Below are 19144 nucleotides of genomic sequence, written 5' to 3' on the forward strand. Positions count from 1 at the left end.
ATTACATTCTTGATGCAAAAATAGTTTGAGGTTTTATATAGAAAACACCTCAGCCTGTAAGACATCAGTTGTATTGTGCTAATTAGACTGCAGTGGAGGAGCAACACTAATATAATGTAGCTACAAAAAAAGAAAAGGAAATCTACAACAGCATATTCAGTGAACAACAGTGTTTGTTCAATGCAATCCTAGTGTTTCCAGGTGTTAAACATCTGTATAAGTGTGTGAACATGAGGATAAAAGGAATGTAGATTGAACTGTGTAATTAGAAGCAGAAGATATTTTTGGGGTTACAATTACAAAAATGTATGTTGCATGTGAAGGACTGGATAAAGGACTGGATGTGGAATGAATTGTTTAAAACAGTATTACTAGTATGTCCAGTGTGAAATTCCTTTTCTGCCCGTCATCCCGGGATAGGCTCTGGGTCCACCATGACTCACCATGATACATAAATATAATCCATAGTGACTGATTTACATGAAGGTTCCATTAACCATAAACACCTACTGTTGTGTTGTTTTCCTTCAGCTGCTCCCACTAGGGGTCCCATAGCAGATCATCTGATCTGCATATTCGTTTTGGCACAGATTTTTACACCAGATGCCCTTCCTCAGGCCCTTCCTCTCATTTCTATCCGGGCTTGGGACCGGCATTGAGAGTTAACCCCGCAGTGTCTGGGTTGGTTCCTTGCTCCCTGCCTAAATTTGAATAAATGACTTACCTCCGGGTATAAGTATTTGCTTATAATCTAAATATTAAACATTGGTGTAAATATATGAACTATTAAGCTCTGAATGTTGCCATAAAATTATCAACAGAAAACATAATAATTAATGTATTATTGTTCATTAAGCAGTTAGTTGTACTCATTGATGAAAATTATATTCAGGTGTTGATTATTTAACTGATTTGGGTAATACATTATCAAAATGATATATATTATTTTTAATATTATAATAAAAATCAATTGTGCAAGTGTTACTTTGGTATATTATTTACAGTCTCATAATGCTGAAGTTCATAGTTTGTTATCCAGATGTTCTGACAGCAGTGTATTCATACTTGGAGATTTAAAAAACTCAGACAAATTCAATACAATTCTCCTGAATAATTCCAAAATAAATGACTAAAACAGGCATAAATGAAAGGGAAACTTTATTAAGCCTCATATATCAGAACTATTAAGTAACAGACTATTAAGTCTGTTACTAAATATGAAAAGAAACCGTTTTCCTATGTTAAGAATAGAAATAAAATTATTTCCTGTTTTCCTGAAGTAGAAACTAATCCTCATACCTCAGCTAAAACGCTGAAAATTTGTTTGGCTGTTTAGCACCAGATTATCTTTACAAATGGCTGAACCGAGTAAAGCTGTGCAACTGAAAGAGTTAACCATCTTTGTCACAGAAGAAATGCTGACACAGTATTTCTTTTCTTAGACATGCCTTTCCACCCAGCAGCATCTCTTCAGTTTTCTACTGCAAGCCACATTCAGTCAGTTTTCCTGTTCATACTGTAGCAGCTGAACAGCAGATTTGGTCTCAGTACAGTCCCAAAGTCTTGAGTACACTACAAATAACTTTTTCACTTGATCATGTATAACAAACTAATACAGCTAGTATTCACATTGTTTATAAAGAATATATAATGTAAAACAGAATATCATTTCATATCCTTCATGGCAACACACTGCATTCATTGTAATCTCTCGGCATGGAAACGAGTCAGTCAGCATAGTCTTTTATGAGTCATGCGTTATCGATCACTGCTTCCAGTAAAGAATAACATAACATTGTCATTTTGTCATTTGAGTTATTATTCTGAGGTTATTAAGAATAACTTCAATTAACAAACAATCTAGATTGTCAGAAGTAATCAGATCAGCTCAGCTCAGATGATGAGATTAAATCTTTGAACTCTGTCTGATGGGATTTCTCTAAGACGTCTGAGAACACAACAATGTTCAACAGACCAAATTTGTTTCTGCAAAACTGTCTCACATCTCAATAGTGTACTGTATTAATTGTAAGTTCCACATTTCCTAAATCTAATCGAGGACATGGATGCCTAACTAACCAACTAACCAACTAACTAACTAATTAAACTTTACTTTTAGGTTAGCTTATCAGTTTATTTTGTACAAAGAATTTTGAGGATGGTGAAAAAAACTACAAAAATATTCCCAAGTTATTCTTGAGAATGGTCAACATCAATATTAGACGCATTAGAAAGCATTTTCTTGCAAGTGCACTGCACCTGTTGTTTGACAACTATATACATTTTATAATAATAATAATAATAATAATAATAATAATAATAATAACAATAATAATAATAATAATTATTATTATTATTCACACTATGCAGCAGCAGCTGTAACTATCACCTATTATTAATAAAAATAAAAAAAAAACACAATCTGACAACTTTTAACTTGCCTGCATGTAGTCAGCATAAGTTCTTTTAAACAGGTGTCTTTTCACAGATCACTGTTTACTCTCATGTTCTGGGTGTGCTGCAGCAGGATTTGAGCTCTGTGCTGCAGAGTTTGGATGATGGCTCTGAGCCCTGCTTCTCCTCCTTGACGCTCCCACAGCTCCTTATCCACAGACAGTGAGCGCAGGAGCAGCTGCTCCAGACAGCCAGACCGCAGCACTGACATGGCTCTTTCTGGAAACCTGCCAATCAAAAACATGCTCTGCACTCAGGCTATTTTGGTTTAGATTAAGTGAAGCTAGCTGATATGAAGCTCACAATCCAAGCAAATATTACCTCAGTGTTCCCTTAACCACACCCTTAATATACATGTAGAAATGCTACTGAAGTTGGGCTAGTTTTCTGAATTGATAGCCAAAATAATTGTCATGCTGGTTGAGGCACCTTGTCTGATTGCTTGAATGCTGGTGGACCATGTCAAAGATAAAAAAAACAGCAGATGTCATATTACCTGCTGTTGCTCTTTATAGCAATACATCACATCTGTAACTTTCTTTGTGTTTAATTGATTCTCTGAAAATTTGTCATACATCTTTGCACACTGGAGATAATATAAATATACATACACTGTCATTCTGATTCTGCCATTTTTCTGGAAACCGCCAGTAAGCATGAGATTACTAGTCACTGCTAGCTAAATCAGTGGATTCCAATGTGCCACACTTCTGAGTAGCTCGTCTAAATGTTCATAGAATATATACAAAATTGATAAAATCAAATGAATTCAATAAATCTGTTTCCCAATCAAATTCACATTCTACCCTTTTCTGGTGTTGTACCAAAATCTAACTCCCGGGATAAAAAACTGTGCATCACACAGTTTAACACAGCAGTTCATCAATTTATTTTACACACAGCTAGCACCAAGAACGTACATGGCAATCTTATATAAACTTAAAACTATAAGCACAAATCAAAGTAGTTTGGATAAAGATTAAAGAAAACACAAGGCAGATCCATTCAACATGGAAGCTGCTAGGGATTCGACAAGGAATGCTGCTACAAAGCTGCAAAAGCATTTTAATATTTTTTTGCCTCACCGCAGTACCATATGTGTTGAGACTAATTCTGAAGCTCCTACAGATATGACACCACATCATATCTCATTAGCACCACTACACTGCTTCTGCAATCAACTTGGTGGCTAGCGCTACTGAGTGTGAAACAAAACTGCTTGGTTTGCACGCTGGCCAGGATGCTCAGTTTTTGTTGATCTGGTTGGTAGCCTGTGTTCTCCCTTCCTCGTCTGCCCCACTCTTGCACTTAGTTACCTTAGTCAACGGGGCAACGGGAGTTGCCCTGTGTCTTTACCTGCACCATGTGCTGAGCCCCAGAAATAAGAACAGCAGCTAAGCTCAAGTTTAGGATAAAAAAATAAACATTAAATTCACATTTTATATATTTTTTGAAAAATTATTTGATTTTAATGATTTTAATGTCTACATTCTAGTGTACACTGGATAATGCATTTTTACTTAACATACACAATAGTAATAAATGAAGATAACTTGAACAACGTGTGTTGTCTTGAACATTTTCTCTGACATGTTATCTAAAGTTTTTGTTGAACTCTTCAAATGGAATAAATAAAAGCCTTTATATAAAGTAGATACATCAATGCATATGTATAGGACATGCATATGCATAAGACTTTATAGGCAGTAGCTTTTTACAGGTCATGATTAATAAATGTCAGCACTTACTCCTCAATGCCCTCAATCAGTCTGAAGTTGAGGTTGTCTTGTGGGTGCTGAGGCCTGCCTGCATTATCTATAAAGACTAGTCTGGAGGGATCTGTCCTCCGAACCTGGAGAGAAAAAAGAGAGAGAGAGAGAGAGAGAGAGAGAGAGAGAGAGAGAGAGAGAGAGAGCTAGTCAGCACCCAATGAAACAATTTCATTATACCTGAAACCAAATTATGTTAATGTGTTCTAAACATATTAATAATCTTAAAGCTTTTCGACAATGAACAAAAAGCAAAGCTGACACATTTGTCAAATCATATAAGAAGGAAGAAAATGCACCTGACACATTGCTGACAGTTTTAAGGCCTTAGAGCATTTCTGTCATTTCTGATATAATTACAATTTCATTCTGCATATTACATTTAACATTCTCAGAATGTGTGTAAATAAATTATAAAGAATTTCTAATCTTTTATGGGGATGCTAGATCCAAAATCCATTGCAGAGTACCAGTCATTTGCGTACCATAAAATGTAACCCACTGGAAAATGTGTGATATCCCATGATAACTATTCAACTATACATCTATTTATTTTTGATATGTGAGTGTGAAGTATTTCAGAAAACAAGACAGTATAATAAAAATAACTGGTTCTATGTTTAGTTGTTGCTCAGGGATTCAAGAGGGAAATAAAACTCTGCATACTCTCGACTGTATAGAGCAGAGTGGCCAGGATGTTAATTTTAGCATTTATCGGTGAGTAAAATATAATAACAACTAAAATATCCTCTCATATTCTGCACAGGTAAAAAAATGTGTTATTTCATAGGGATTGCAGCAGATTCTATCTGCTTCTTGTCTTCTGGCAAGTTGGCAGAACTGCATGCATCAGGAGCTAAAAAGTGCAAGAGTGTTATGTTTCAGTGAAGCCACCATGTCATCATTTATACATGCAAGGATGTCAGCGAGAGAGATAAATCCTAAACCAAGGACATGGATGATTTCTCAATGTAGAAACGCCACTTTAAACTACTTTGGTATAAAGGTTTCGTATAAAAACCTCCATGCAGCCAAAAGAGAAAATGACATTACCAGAATATGCACCAGCATTAAATCTTTAGGGTTTGCACATTTGACATTGAGAAGGTTCTCCACACACATATCAGCAGGGTCAGGCTGGAACCCACAGCAGTATCGGTCCAGTCTGTCGTTCACCTGCGGGAGATAAACACACACACACATATACACAGAGTGAGTGGATTAGAGAAGGAACCACGCTGTCACCTTCACAGCACTATTATTACAGCTAGATGAAATAGAAACAAATGCAATGCTATAAGATATAAGAATGAGAATGTTATGAGATAAGATTAGATTAAGTAATGCTATTATGTCAAAGAGGCTGCTTTCAAATATACTGTATCTTTGTTTCACATTCCTGTTTTTTCCTGTGTGGTTTATATCTTGAAGGTTGTACTATGCAGAGCTGTGGTTGAGGTTTGTTTTATCAGGGCTATAATAGGTTTTATAATATTGCTTCTCCAGTGAACAGTACCTTGGCTCGGCAAGAAATGGCTGCCCACGCACCCACACAGAGCCAAGAGTGCCAATACTTTAATGTTTAGTGAAAATAAAGAGGAGAGTGCAAACCATACTAGAAGACATTACAGTATAACCCACCCAAATAGTTGGTTGTTTTCTGAAGGTGAATTTCAAACATGTATCTGCGCAATTTTTTAGCATGGGTTTTCAATTCCATGCTCCAATTATGACAGCAGATATAGATCTCATCAATATGGCAGTGACCTTGGAGTGTGATAATTATAAAGATGATGGTATAGTGTAATTTTCTGATCATCAGAAAATGTATCCTTGTTTTTAATGAACAAGACTCAGTAGATGGTTAAGCATCCATATACAGGAGGATTTGGCAGTCATTACATAAGCCTTCTACTGAAGATTTTTGTGTCATTAGAGAAGTAGTTCTAAAGTTCAGATCACAGGGTAACTGGGTGAAAAAGGTAAACAAATACAGCATGGGTTCACAGTTACAGCACAGTTCACATGGTAATTGAAATAACAATAGGGAGGATTATGGGTAAAAATGACCATCACACTGTACAATGGAACAGCACACTCTAGCACTCTTTCCCCATACTCAGGCTTTCACACGTTCCTGTAACTTTGCACACGGCTGTGAAAAGCAGCTCACAAATGCGCACAAGAACCCAGTTTCAGTCCAACAGGTATTTGTGTGGCCACAGTTTGGAGTATAAATTTTGCACATTCAGAACAGCCAGTGGGAGGCAATTAACCTCAGTGTGAAGAATTAATTTTTATATGGACAATGTAATATAGAGAATATGGAGCTTGGGAGTCCCATTATGAACTATAAAATAGATCACACACACACACATATATATATATATATATATATATATATATATATATATATATATATATATATATATAGAGAGAGAGAGAGAGAGAGAGAGAGAGAGAGAGAGAGAGACAGAGAGAGAGAGAGAATATTACACAGTTAGTAAATTTTTTTTTTTTAAATTTATTTGTCTTTTTTGTCAACATGTTTCTGTTCCAACACACACTGGACTGTATTCTATAAACAGTGTATTCATCTTCATGACATCCTCTATGTGGTTTCTTTTAGCTGAGTTTAGCTAACTTTCAGAACCTTATTACTCAGTTATATAATCTTGTGCAATATGGATCCAGTGAAGCATATCAAATAATTTTACACTGTAGATTACAAATAGATATATGAATATTTTTAATCCCCCTTAATGATTGTCTTTTTTGAATCGTATTTTGAATAGTATATATTCAATAGTAAGTTCTGCACTACTGATGGAAAAGCTGTGAATCCTACAATGACCAAACTGACCTGAAGGTAATTCCATGATAAATAAAAAAATGTAAATGCATAATAACATATAATTAATAAATAATAATAACCTCTACATTCTATATATAAGCATAGGCCAAATGACATATGTACATGCTCAGCCAGCCCATACCATACCTTAAGTACATTTTGGGTTTCCTGGCCCCTGTGGTGTATACCAATGGTGTATACAGTAACCCTAAGTAATGTATAGTATGGATTAATAAGAACAATTTATATTCCATAGCATGCTTTGCTTTGTTGCCTTGAAACACCAAAACTTTATAAAAGAAAAATAGCTCAATGCATAAAGGTCTTATGCACAGTTCCCAGAAATTCTTCTGTAGTGACAGTGAATGTGTCCTTCACAATGATTGGTGTTAACTTGCAGCTTAAAGCCCACAGAGCTGTTCAGCGAGAATCTTAAAACAAGTGTTCAGGGATCCTGCTCAGCAAATCACACCAAATCAATAGTATGCTATTAGCTGTTGGCCAGGTTACACTCATTGACTTTTTTCTCCATTTCTTTCATGGACTATCATAGCTATCTCATCTTACACTCAAATGTGTATACACACTCTGTATAAGCACTACACATTCATTGAATTTTATTGTTTGCTGCCTTAAACAATCAAGGGTTTTGTCCTATAGTGATTTATAAGGACATACAGTATAACAGTTCTGCACCACTACATAAACCATAATGGTTCATAAAGACAGAAATTATTTGGTTTGTCAATTTCAGTCTCTAGTTTATTACCATTAAAATGCATATCCTGTACTGGACAGATCAAACTCACATTATCATCTGATCCTAGCTGACCATTGATAAATATTATCGTCTAACCATCTCACTTACTGTACCAGAGTACTGACTGTAAAGTTCAACAAGAATTAGTAAAATGTTACTATATCTTAAACCTAGAGGCTACACTATTTACTGTATACTTTACTGATTTGTGACTTTGACCTATTATTATTCTCTGCTCTGTGCAAAAACAAATTCCATTTGTTATTATTTGCATATGATCGCCATTGTTTCGATGCTGAAATATAGATTTTTAGTTTGTGCACTGCTGTTTGCAGGAAGAATTTTCTTATCTGATAGCCTCTATTTATTGGTGTTACTTATTAAGCAGTATGAACAAAATGAAACAAACATATTCAAACAACTCAATTAGGTTTCTGTCCTACAAGCTTAAGCCTTTAATTAATAACATCATTAGCTATAATTGACAGATTACAAATGCCATTTACTCTTACTGCAGTGCTATTACTGTGTGGCTATTGCTTCAGTGTAAACACTAAACCTATCCAAGTCTTTGCCTAATGGGCTGGGTAAGTAAACTAAGTAGATATATCACCATTCTAATTACATGACTCATTATTAAGGTATATGTGTAATAAAACACAGCCCTACGGCATGGACATTGAACTCATCAGTGATTCACGGAAGAATGAATTCAACCATCAACCACACTGTAGACCGAATTATGTACTAGGGTTCTTCTAAATAGAAGCGTATCAGAAAACCCATTTGTTAGAATAGAAAATGCAATCAAAACAAAATAAGAAGGAAAAAGCAGGCTCATTGCACAAAGCAGTCTGAGATGGGCTGCTGTCTGAGAGGGAAATGAATGAACTGATGTAAAAGCTCATCAGGATTTTGTGCAGTACTGCTTTTGGCAGGACTTAGAATCTTCCATTTCACTCAGTGAATCATTTTAAAAACTAATTTCAATACTGATAATGTTAAAATACTATTGCAATAATGATACGTTTTTGTTTAGTTGAATTCATGCCAGATGCTAAAACTCTTCTCCTTCCCTGGCTGCTCTAAACCTGTGGACATGCCAGATTGTTCCTGATACTCCTCTGTCCCTGCAACAATTTCAGCCTGAAGCTCCTACACTTACAGAATGACTCACCTCATGCTGCTGTGCATAATCTTATCTGGATACCCTACAGACATCACTTCCCAAAATTCATTTATGCCTATATTCAGAGGAAACAGGGTTCTTTAAGTGTTTATTATGTTTCTTGGCTTCCAATAAGACAAATAAGCAATTTGACTCTAACCTCTCACCTGGAGCAGGAAGTCAAACAGCGCCAATCTTCCCCACTCTGAATGATGTACACCTACACACACTGAAGAATTCAGAGGTATTTGCATCCCACATTTAGCTTTGAGCAAATCCTGATACTGGGGCCACATGAGAGAAAAAGAGTTCTGGTCATTATCATCATCAGGTAGATGTTGAATATCTGGGTCCCACCACACCACAGGTCTGCCTGAACCAGTGGTATACTTGTATGGCAACAGATCACTATGAAAGGTCCTTAGCACTGCTGGAAGACTGCGGTTCAAACCCAAGACCCTATCCAAATGAAACGCAAGAACTTCAAACCAATCATTGGGGCGCTTGATCAGGGCACACTGTCCTGTTTGGCAGAGTCTGTAATGGTCCCCCGTTGGTGGAGCAGTATTTTCATTGCAACCACCGAGTCCCACTTGAAGCACTTGGCCATGACCTGGAATTCTGGCTTTACTCAACACAGTACCTCTGGCAAGGAGATTCATCTTTTTTACATCATCTTTACTAAACCAAGGCAAAAATTCAGCTCTAGTTTGGTCTAAAACTTCACTGAAATGCTGATCATGCAAAGTTTTACACCAGTTAGTCATGAAGTCTGTCCCCTCAGCCCCTTCTCCAGAGATACGGTTGTTTTCAACCATAGACTGAAGCTTCTTCTCAGAGATCTGTGCTTGACTTTCATATGTTTTGGTTACTTTTGTGTCCCATTCATGTTTTACAGACAACCCTACACTAGATTTCCACTTCAGCCCCTCTGGTTTGGGCCCATCTGGAGTGCATTTGTGCCTGCATGGCTTAATGGCTGTGTGGAGGGAATGCATGTTGGCAGACTGAAATATGGTTTGGTCATGTCTTGGAACATGAAGATGATATTTGGAGTCAATGCCATTGCCTGGTTGGTTAGACAATTTTTTATTTGTATTGGCCATATATGTCTGGTTGGAGGGCTTGTTTCTGCCTTGAGAGGACTCTTGTTTTCCCTTCACAAATGTTCTTTTTGCATTACCTCTGGATGAAATCTGGACATTTTCCTGTACCTTACTGCCTTTCCGATGATGCTGGTCAATTAATAGTATGTGCTTTTCTGAAGCTTTTATTTTATAAAGCTTCCAAAATCCTCTTCGAATGCTTGGAGGTAGATGCTTAGAGTCCCTTGCTTCTGTCTCAGTGGGTTGGTTAGGGTGAGGCCCTTGTGATAGCAAACATTTCTGCTCACAGGGCAAAGGTGAATATGTGTTTATCATCATTGCTGACAGGGTGAGGAGAGACAGAAAGACCACAATGTAGCGCCGCTTCACTTTCAGCTTCATCTCTCCTCCCAGGGCCTGCCAGACAGAGCAAAGAAACAGTGCTGATTAAGATAAATCATACAGCTATAACTACTTGCGTGCCAATGTCAGCAAATCACAAAATAGCTATTTCCACTAAACTAGGCAAAAAAAAAAAAACAGCTCAGGTTGCAGGAAGAGACAATAAATATCAGCAAAATTCCATTCAGGGGCTGGAGCTATAAGTAAATACAGTGGTCAGACATGCCTATATGCTGGAAAGGAGAGAGAGAGAGAGAGAGAGAGAGAGAGAGTGAGAGAGAGAGAGAGAGAGAGAGAGAGAACTGATCTGAAAACTGCTTTAATCATCACAGAAATCTTTCTGAGGAATGACCCCAAACATGTATTTAGCCTTTCTTTCAGTGGACTTCTTTAATTATCTTGGCCCCAATATGCCATTTTCTTTAACTGTAAGCTGTAATTTTAGGCTGCCTATAGCGACAATTGTCTACCAATGTATACCTAAAAATAGGAAATAATGGAAGGCAAAACACTGTTTTCAAGTTTTTTCCTTTGCATAAAACCCAGCATTTTTGTCAATATTGCTTTGAGGTTTAGTTTTTTCACAAAAGTGTATTTTTGTCTCACATTTTTTCCCCCTGGAACATTTCCCTTCTACTCAAAAGGTACATCTGCTATACCCATGCTGCCTGTCTCTGTATCTATATAGCAAAAAGAGAAACCTGAGGGGAGAGGAATGTGTCGACTCTGTAGGATATCTGTAGGATCTCTCACAGTGGCTGAATGTTTTTATGACTTTTCCAGATAGTGCTTATGAAAGGCTCCCATTATTTGGCAAGTTGAAGAATGTCATGCCTGTAGCACCAAAGAGCTAACGTTCTTATGGATTGGTTTTCCCTGCCTCTGAGGAAACTAATATACAAGCCAACCTTCTGCGGAGATGTGCGCTTCATCACACTGGCATGTTTTATGGATGGTGTATTGTAGAGAGAGATGGGTATGGAAGTAATATTATGGTGAGTTAGCAGCAGTAACTGATTTATAATAAGGGTTTGGGTTTGTGGCTCCCCATACTAACAAAACAAACAGGGAGCCGCATAAATGGCATGTGTTTGCTTAGAGCAAACTCTGAAGTGACAGTCATGACAGAATAGGACAGAAATGTCTATATATTTGTTTTTTGAGTAAATAGTAGTACAGACACAATTAAAATGTAAGATATAGTATATCATATAATATATAAATATATATAATATTATATATATATTATTATTACAGTTATATTATACATGATCAGGCATAATGTAGTAGATCCATATTTAATGTTCTATTAATGTTGAACATAGATGTAATGAATATAACACCTCAAGTTTTTTTGTTTTGTTTTTTTCACATTTTGGATGACACCTTCCTAATTAAGCAGACAAGCGTTTAGGACATACCATTCCTGTCAGAATACTCTCATGCCTAGCGTACTGCCTTAAACTACTTTAACACTCTCCAAGTTCCAAAGAGTGAGGCGAAGGTGTCATACTTCTCAACAAGGCAGTGCTCCAAGCAAAACACCCAGACAGACTGAGAGACTGAAGAGCAATTAGTTACGACTTGTTTTCATTCAGTTTATTCTTGATAATGTCTTATTCCCAGATTTCCCAGCTAAACGGTTCATAAAAATCCAGCTCAAACATTTAGTCATGCAATCTCCATAGACAAGCATTGGCACAATGGATTGTACTGAAGAGCCCAGTGACTGATTCCCGCCTCCGCCTTGTGTGTGCGGAGTTTGCATTTTCTCCCCGTGCCTTGGGGGTTTCCTCCGGGTACTCCAGGTTCCTCCCCCGGTCCAAAGACATGCATGGTAGGTTGATTGGCATCTCTGGAAAATTGTCCGTAGTATGTGATTGCGTGAGTGAATGAGAGTGTGTGTGTGTGTGTGTGTGTGTGCCCTGCGATGGGTTGGAACTCCGTCCAGGGTGTATCCTGCCTTGATGCCCGATGATGCCTGAGATAGGCACAGGCTCCCCGTTACCCGAGGTAGTTCGGATAAGCGGTAGAAAATGAGTGCGTGAGAGTGAGAGCTCAGTGACTTTCAATATGCCACTGGTTATGTCTCTAGCTATGTAAAACCACACATAGTGTTAATGGATTATTTTAATTCACATTTTATTCAAGAGATATATCTGCTTACTTTATTAAATTTGTCTTTAGATCCTCCAAGTGCTCATGTCACTGAAAATCTGTGTTCTGTCAACTGGTCAAAAAACCTTTGATATGGCAGTGCCTCAAACATAAGTCAGTTGTTCATACTGTAAAAAAATATAAGCTTCCAACATCCAAACAGCAGTTTTTTTTGTTGTTGATGTTGTTTGTATTTTTTATGAAATGGACAATGTTGTACTATGCCTTTAACTAATTCCAGCACAGGTACAGACAAGTGAGGACATTTAGACTTTTACCAGGCAAACAGGCTGTGACTGAGAGAAGATCTCAAAGGAGCTGATCTCATTAAACATGGAGGATAATAAAGACACAGCAGGGACAGGTTAATGCAAAACCCACCAAGGAGATGATTAAGATAAGGTCAGAGCCAATTTCAATGATAATGATCAGGCCTTCTTACAAGCTGCCAGTGCTGCATAATTACATTGCCTCTAGCTTGCAAGTTAGAGACATTTCAATGGCAAAAACAGCAAGTCATATCAGTCAAGAGGAAGAAAGAAAATAAATAGCTTGCATTGTTTGTGATGAACGGGAAAGTCAGAAACGGAGCAAAAAAATACTTGTTCTGCGGTTGGTAGTAATTGAACAAAAATGCACCTTGAGACCATTTGAGATGTCAGGAAAGTCATGTCAGTTCAGAAGAGACACTTTGTTTACTCAACTGTTCCAGAGACAGACAGACAGACAGAGAGAGAGAGAGAGAGAGAGAGAGAGAGAGAGAGAGAGAGAGAGAGAGAGAGAGAGAGAGAGAGAGAGAGAGAGAGAGAGAGTATTTTTGATCTTAGAAGTATGTGATGTTCAACTAGGGAATTATGAATAGACTGATACAAAGACATAAATTTTGGCAGTTGTCAGTAATGAACTTAATATTGGCATGAGTATTTTAGAATGAATATTTAGTTTTATTTAGTCCTGTTTATTTTTGCTTTGTTTAAATATTAGCCAATTAAAATGCACGTGCATTTTCATGTAATTAGGCTACTACTGGGTTTTTACTTTATAATGTTAGCTGGTTTAAAATGAACAGAATAAGCTAGGTGCAATACACAAATAGGAGTGAGTAGGGTTGAGTGGAGAAGGGAGGGTTTTGCCTCTTCTGTACAGCTACCAGTGTTTTCATGGCATCAATCCCTTGATGTCAAGGACAAATAGCATACAATCTTCAAGAACAAAATACTGGATAATTGTTGTAATTTTCACTCAGCTAGGGTTGTGTGCAGACATTTTTCTCACTTGTTCAGCATTGTACTGCAGTGTTGGTTGCTGTCATGTGCTGCTCATGTATTTTGCTGTGCTCATTGCTCATAGGACTGAAAAGCTGTTATCCTGAACCATTTCTCTTTATGTTCACCTCACAGCTACAAGCTCACAAATAATCAGATTTTAATGACCATGCTTGCTGTTCTTTGCACTCGGTCATCCACGCTGGGTGCAGTCTGATTATTGATTAGCATCATTAATCCTGTAATATATCCACATCACTGTTACTTGTATCGTCTGTGCATGAGCAGAAGCATATGTCATGAAGCATCACTTGGTATCAGATTTTTTTTATCAAAGTAAATAAAATAAGTTTATTAGTATAAGTGACAGTACACAGCGTCAGTGCATCTCCTCTCCATGCCAGTCTACATTTCTTTCTGGACTGGAAGACACAACAGAAATGTATTTGCATTACTGAACGTTTAGGATTTAGGAAACGTCTGATAAGAATAACATGAATTATGGTGAAAGTAAAATAGTGTACCAGAGACAAAACAAAAGTATGTACATGACAGAGAGACAAACCATCTGCTCCTGTTCCATCTATCAACTTAGTGTTCAGTCACATGGACTTGGTTTTTGTATGTGTTTGTAGTTTTCTTATTCTGTAGTTGTTTTCTGCTGTTAGAAATGCATTAGGTGACTGTTTAGAAAAACATAGGATTAACCAAAAATGAGTAGAAAAGATTCATAACATAACTTGTATTTAATAAACAGATTATTTACATTATTCAGGAATTAATAAGGAATACTTCAGTGTTTTAACAGTAGTACCCAGTGTATGTGGTGAAAACTATTCTCATCCTCATAACTATTATTGAAGTCCCACTTGATACCTTGCCACTCCATATACACTTTACTATGTTTTGGTAGCTTGTTGCCTATTGTGTATTTCTAAGCATTTGGTTCTGTGCTTTTTCTGTTTTTTATTGCCCTGCTTGACTGCATGTGTTGCAATCTATGTGGTTTTGGTTGTGGAATTTGGTTTTTAAATTAAAAAGCTCAAAGAGTATCAGACTGGTTCTCCTGGCTTGTGATATTTCCAAGGAAAAAGACATTACTAAAGATGTTCTATTTGGTTTGTCCACACTTTGAACACTGGAGCAGCATAGAAGGATATAATTCCATGCATTTTCTATGCATGTGCAATCTGGCTCAAACTGATGCACTCAGTTTGTGTATTAGTCAGTCACCAAGGTGCACAAAATATCACAAGCATACCTCCTGTCTATGAGGAATGTATTCCTACTGAGCTGATACAATCTGATTAATACAGGAAATGGCAAATCCACAACAATGTGGATCACCTTCCTTTACACCACCTGTAGCACAGCAGGACTTTATGTGGTTCTGAACATGAGAGAGACAGGCACTTTGGGCCAGAATGCGTTGCCATATGACTGATCAAACTGAATTCCTTCCCACCTCTGTCACTGTTATGGATGAAAATGTTGCACATTCAGTTGGCTATAAAATTACTTTGGCTCAACAGATCCTGGCTCCTCTGTTGTTGATGTTACAGACAGGCCTTCCATACATCTGATAAGACATAAAGGAATTCTTGCCTGCCTTTTGGACTCACAAACACACTACAGATATATTGTTTTCATATCTTCTCACCTACCTGTGCACCGACCTGACTATGGCCTACCTGCTATTTACATAAACACACAAAGTTTCATGATATCTTTGATCTTGAATGGGAGATATATCAACAAGAGTTATAATTTCCTACAGAAAATGAAATGGAGGAAATAATAATATAGCAAAAATTTTGTCATATGAGTTGGTGGATCAATGAGCATGCCAATCATTGAGTACTGTGGGACAATAAAAATAAAGAATATTGTGTTGAAGGCATGTTAAATATTGTTTTGTTTTGCTGATATGATTTGAATTTGACCATGACACTGGTTCATGCCTCCTACATATCCCCAAACAAACATTATATAGTAACCATGAAAGCACACAGAGAGTCTTTCCCATTATTCACTGCTGCCGTATGATTAGATGGTTAGGTAATTGTAGGTGCGCCTAATAAAGTGCTTTGTGAGCGTTTTAAACTGATGTAATAAAACTGCCTAATTAGGAACATCTATGTAATGCACCAGAATGTTGCTAACCTAAAGCATACTGTGTACTATCATGATTTGCAGACGAAGGGTTGCAAGTGAAGGAAGGATTGAAAAATACACAAAGTTACCAAGATACGAGAAAACAGGCATAAACTAGAGAAATTCAAACGGGCAGAATATGTATCAAGTATATGGCCAAATGATGCTGTATAACATCAGACAAGGTGCTGGAGAAAGACATACTGATTGCAAACAAGTGAGTGTTATTAGGCATCTGGTGTAGACTGGTTAAGGATGTGTCTGGTGATGTGACAGAGCAAGAAATTCATAAGGTGACATTCTGACATGACTGGGAATCATGGGTAATGTAGGTTGACTGTTTGGAAGTCAAACAGAAGCAGGAAATGATGACATATTTACATGCACTTATGATGTTTAGAAGTTATTTATTAATTTCTATGCACTGTAAACTAATTGTTTTGTTGTAAATTAATAATCAGTTAAATATATCTTCCAGCAGGTGCAATAAACTACTATATTCTGCTGTGCAGGAATTTGGTTGGCCACACATATGATATACTTTATACACACTTATGCTATACTATTTAATATTAGCAGGCTGTCAATAAACAGTTTTTTTCCTTCAGACTTTATTTCACAATCAATTGAAAAATGTCAAAATGCCATAGCAAACTGGGTTCTAGGGACAGGATGCATTTCAGTCATTTTACTTCATTTAAAACAAATCCAAACAACACATATTAAAGATGTAAAACTTCTGTCTTTCGCAGAACAAGCTGACACACACGCTGGATTCTGTGCACTCAAAAGTTTAGTCTCCAAAAATCATGAATTCTTACATTAATATGGATTCTTTCTTAGTCTGAATTGTCTTATTTGCATTTCTCTCACTTGACTTAGTTACAACACACCAATATAAGTGTCATGACTAATATTAAGGAATGCAATCACTCTTCACACAACAAATACTTTACCAATAAATCTGCATTCTCCAAGGATCTGTGAGTGACAGATTTATGGTTAAGCCAGTTAGCAATACATGCATCATTCATAATGCATGACTGAACACTGAAGTAGATCCTGGGCTTGTTTAGACTGCGTCACTCAAGGATCTGCATTCAATCTAATCCAAGCTTTCAAGGCAAAAGTGCAAATGCACAGCTAGCAGATGTGAACACACACAAACACACACACACACACAAAACTTATCATCCAATTAATTTTCTTTACATCATTAATCACACAAAGCATCCAACAGGACATTAAGCCTTTGTCTACTTATGTTCCATGTATCTGACTCACTAAACTAAATTATGCAACAAAAATGAATATTTTTTCAATAAAATCTGAGTACAGAAGAAAAGAAGACCTATTACACTCCAGATCAAGATATGTTTGATCCTGTGCTTGACTATCTGTGTGGCATTTCACATATTGTCCTATGTTCTTCTGAATTTACTCCGGGTCCTCCTGTTACCTCCCACCTCAAAAAAAACTGCAGGTAGGCAGACTATATTGCTCAAAAGTGTAAAAAGGTTTGTTCATAGTGTCCTGCACTTGACTGGTGTCCCATTTGGGGGTGAATTCTCCCACCTAGTGTTCCTATGGATAGGCTCTGGATGCACATAGACCCAGACCAGGAATGAATGAATATTTGTGCCAAAGGATGGTCCTCACAAGCATAATAATTAAAGCAGAGTACAGATACAGTTAAAGGTACAGCAGAATAAAACAATCAGAAAAACACAACAGAATCTCCTGTGACTTCTTTAAGGAATGTGGGCTATAAGAACATACACTAGCAATAATTCCACAGAAGGCACTTAATTCTTTGCTATGTTAAAAAAAAAAGGATAAATACTGATTGAACTAAATAGTTAACAACCTTAAGGCTAAGCTCTAGGTGGTTATACATATAGAGGATGTGCATTATTCATATGAGAGTATGCATGGTAGTAATCATGCAGTAAAATTTAACTCCGTTAAAAAAGCACAAACTTGCAACGATGCAAAACTACACAGTGATAATTTTCTGCATTTGGTAGACTAACGGAGAGAGGGCTGTGGGAACAGAGCCATTTCTCACAAACTTTCTCACAGAAAAAAAACCCCATTAATGATGTCCTCTTACCTTTACAAAAGTTTTTCCAGCTGTTTAAAATTCACACACATCTGTCCGTGGTCGTGAACATTTCTCCTTCATCGCCACATCATCATCCTCATTCCTATGGCATGAGACAGCAGTAGGCTGCAGAACCCGAACGCAAGCTTCATTATTCCACTCTTTTTTTGTCTTCAGATTCTTCATATCTTATTTACATCCGCAGGGTGCATGCGTGCGTGTTTGTGTGTGTGCGTGTGTGTGTGTGTGTGTGAGAGAGTGTGTCTATGTTTGTGCGTGTTTGTGTGTGTGCGTGTGTGAGAGAGTGTGTCTATGTTTGTGTGTGTGTGTGTGTGTGTGTGTGAGTGTGTGTGTGTGAGAGAGAGAGAGAGTTTGTGTGTGTGTGTGTGTGTGTGAGTGTGTGTGTGTGAGAGAGAGAGTTTGTGTGTGTGTGTGTGTGGGTTGCAGACCCCCGTGTTGCGCTTTCGCACCGTGCGCACCTTTGAGTTCCACTTCAACTTCGAGGCTGAAAAGCTGCAAAACTTTACAAGTTCATAATCTTCTCTTGTCCCAGGACGGAAACCTCAGCAGAGGGCCAGACTGGTTGAGCAGAACAATCCCTCCGGATTCGTAGGTTTGTGGTGAAGAGTGAAACTTGAGAGCTGCAGAATGCGCCGGCTTTAATCCATAGGGAAACCTTGAAAAAACGCCTGGAAGAGCACAAATGGAGAGGCACGAGGAGGCTGGGAGGAAGCACCTACTCATTAAAAGTGGTGAATTAACACTTCTAGTGTTCTCTCAGACCCATCAGTGACGTCTTATGAGCACTCAAGGTGTAAACGTAGCCTTTTAAGCACAACTTTTTAAATCTGGAGACTTGACTGTGATCCGGCGCCATGCATTAACCTGAAACTTTGAATGATCTGATTTGATTTCCATCCTACACACTGCACTACAAACTGCACTACACACTGCACTACACACTTGCACTAC

General features: G+C 37.4%; 1 protein-coding gene across 2 annotated transcripts; it reads right to left on the minus strand.

Moving 5' to 3' along the window:
• Window positions 1-1207: 1207 nt before the first annotated feature.
• Window positions 1208-18779, minus strand: gask1a (golgi associated kinase 1A). 2 transcript variants are annotated; one of them, XM_060869247.1, is made up of 6 exons: window positions 18652-18779; window positions 18182-18298; window positions 9173-10507; window positions 5277-5399; window positions 4203-4306; window positions 1208-2681 (listed from the first exon to the last, which is right to left on the minus strand). In XM_060869247.1, the coding sequence occupies exons 3-6, from the start codon at window positions 10490-10492 to the stop codon at window positions 2483-2485; spliced, it is 1746 nt and encodes a 581-aa protein (XP_060725230.1). In that variant the 5' UTR covers window positions 10493-10507; window positions 18182-18298; window positions 18652-18779; the 3' UTR covers window positions 1208-2482. The 2 variants fall into 2 exon arrangements, with proteins under 2 accessions (XP_060725230.1, XP_060725231.1); XM_060869248.1 differs by having other exon boundaries at window positions 18643-18779.
• Window positions 18780-19144: the final 365 nt, after the last annotated feature.

Source organism: Tachysurus vachellii, chromosome 5, assembly GCF_030014155.1.
Source record: "Tachysurus vachellii isolate PV-2020 chromosome 5, HZAU_Pvac_v1, whole genome shotgun sequence".
In the NCBI taxonomy this organism is placed as follows: Eukaryota; Metazoa; Chordata; class Actinopteri; order Siluriformes; family Bagridae; genus Tachysurus; species Tachysurus vachellii.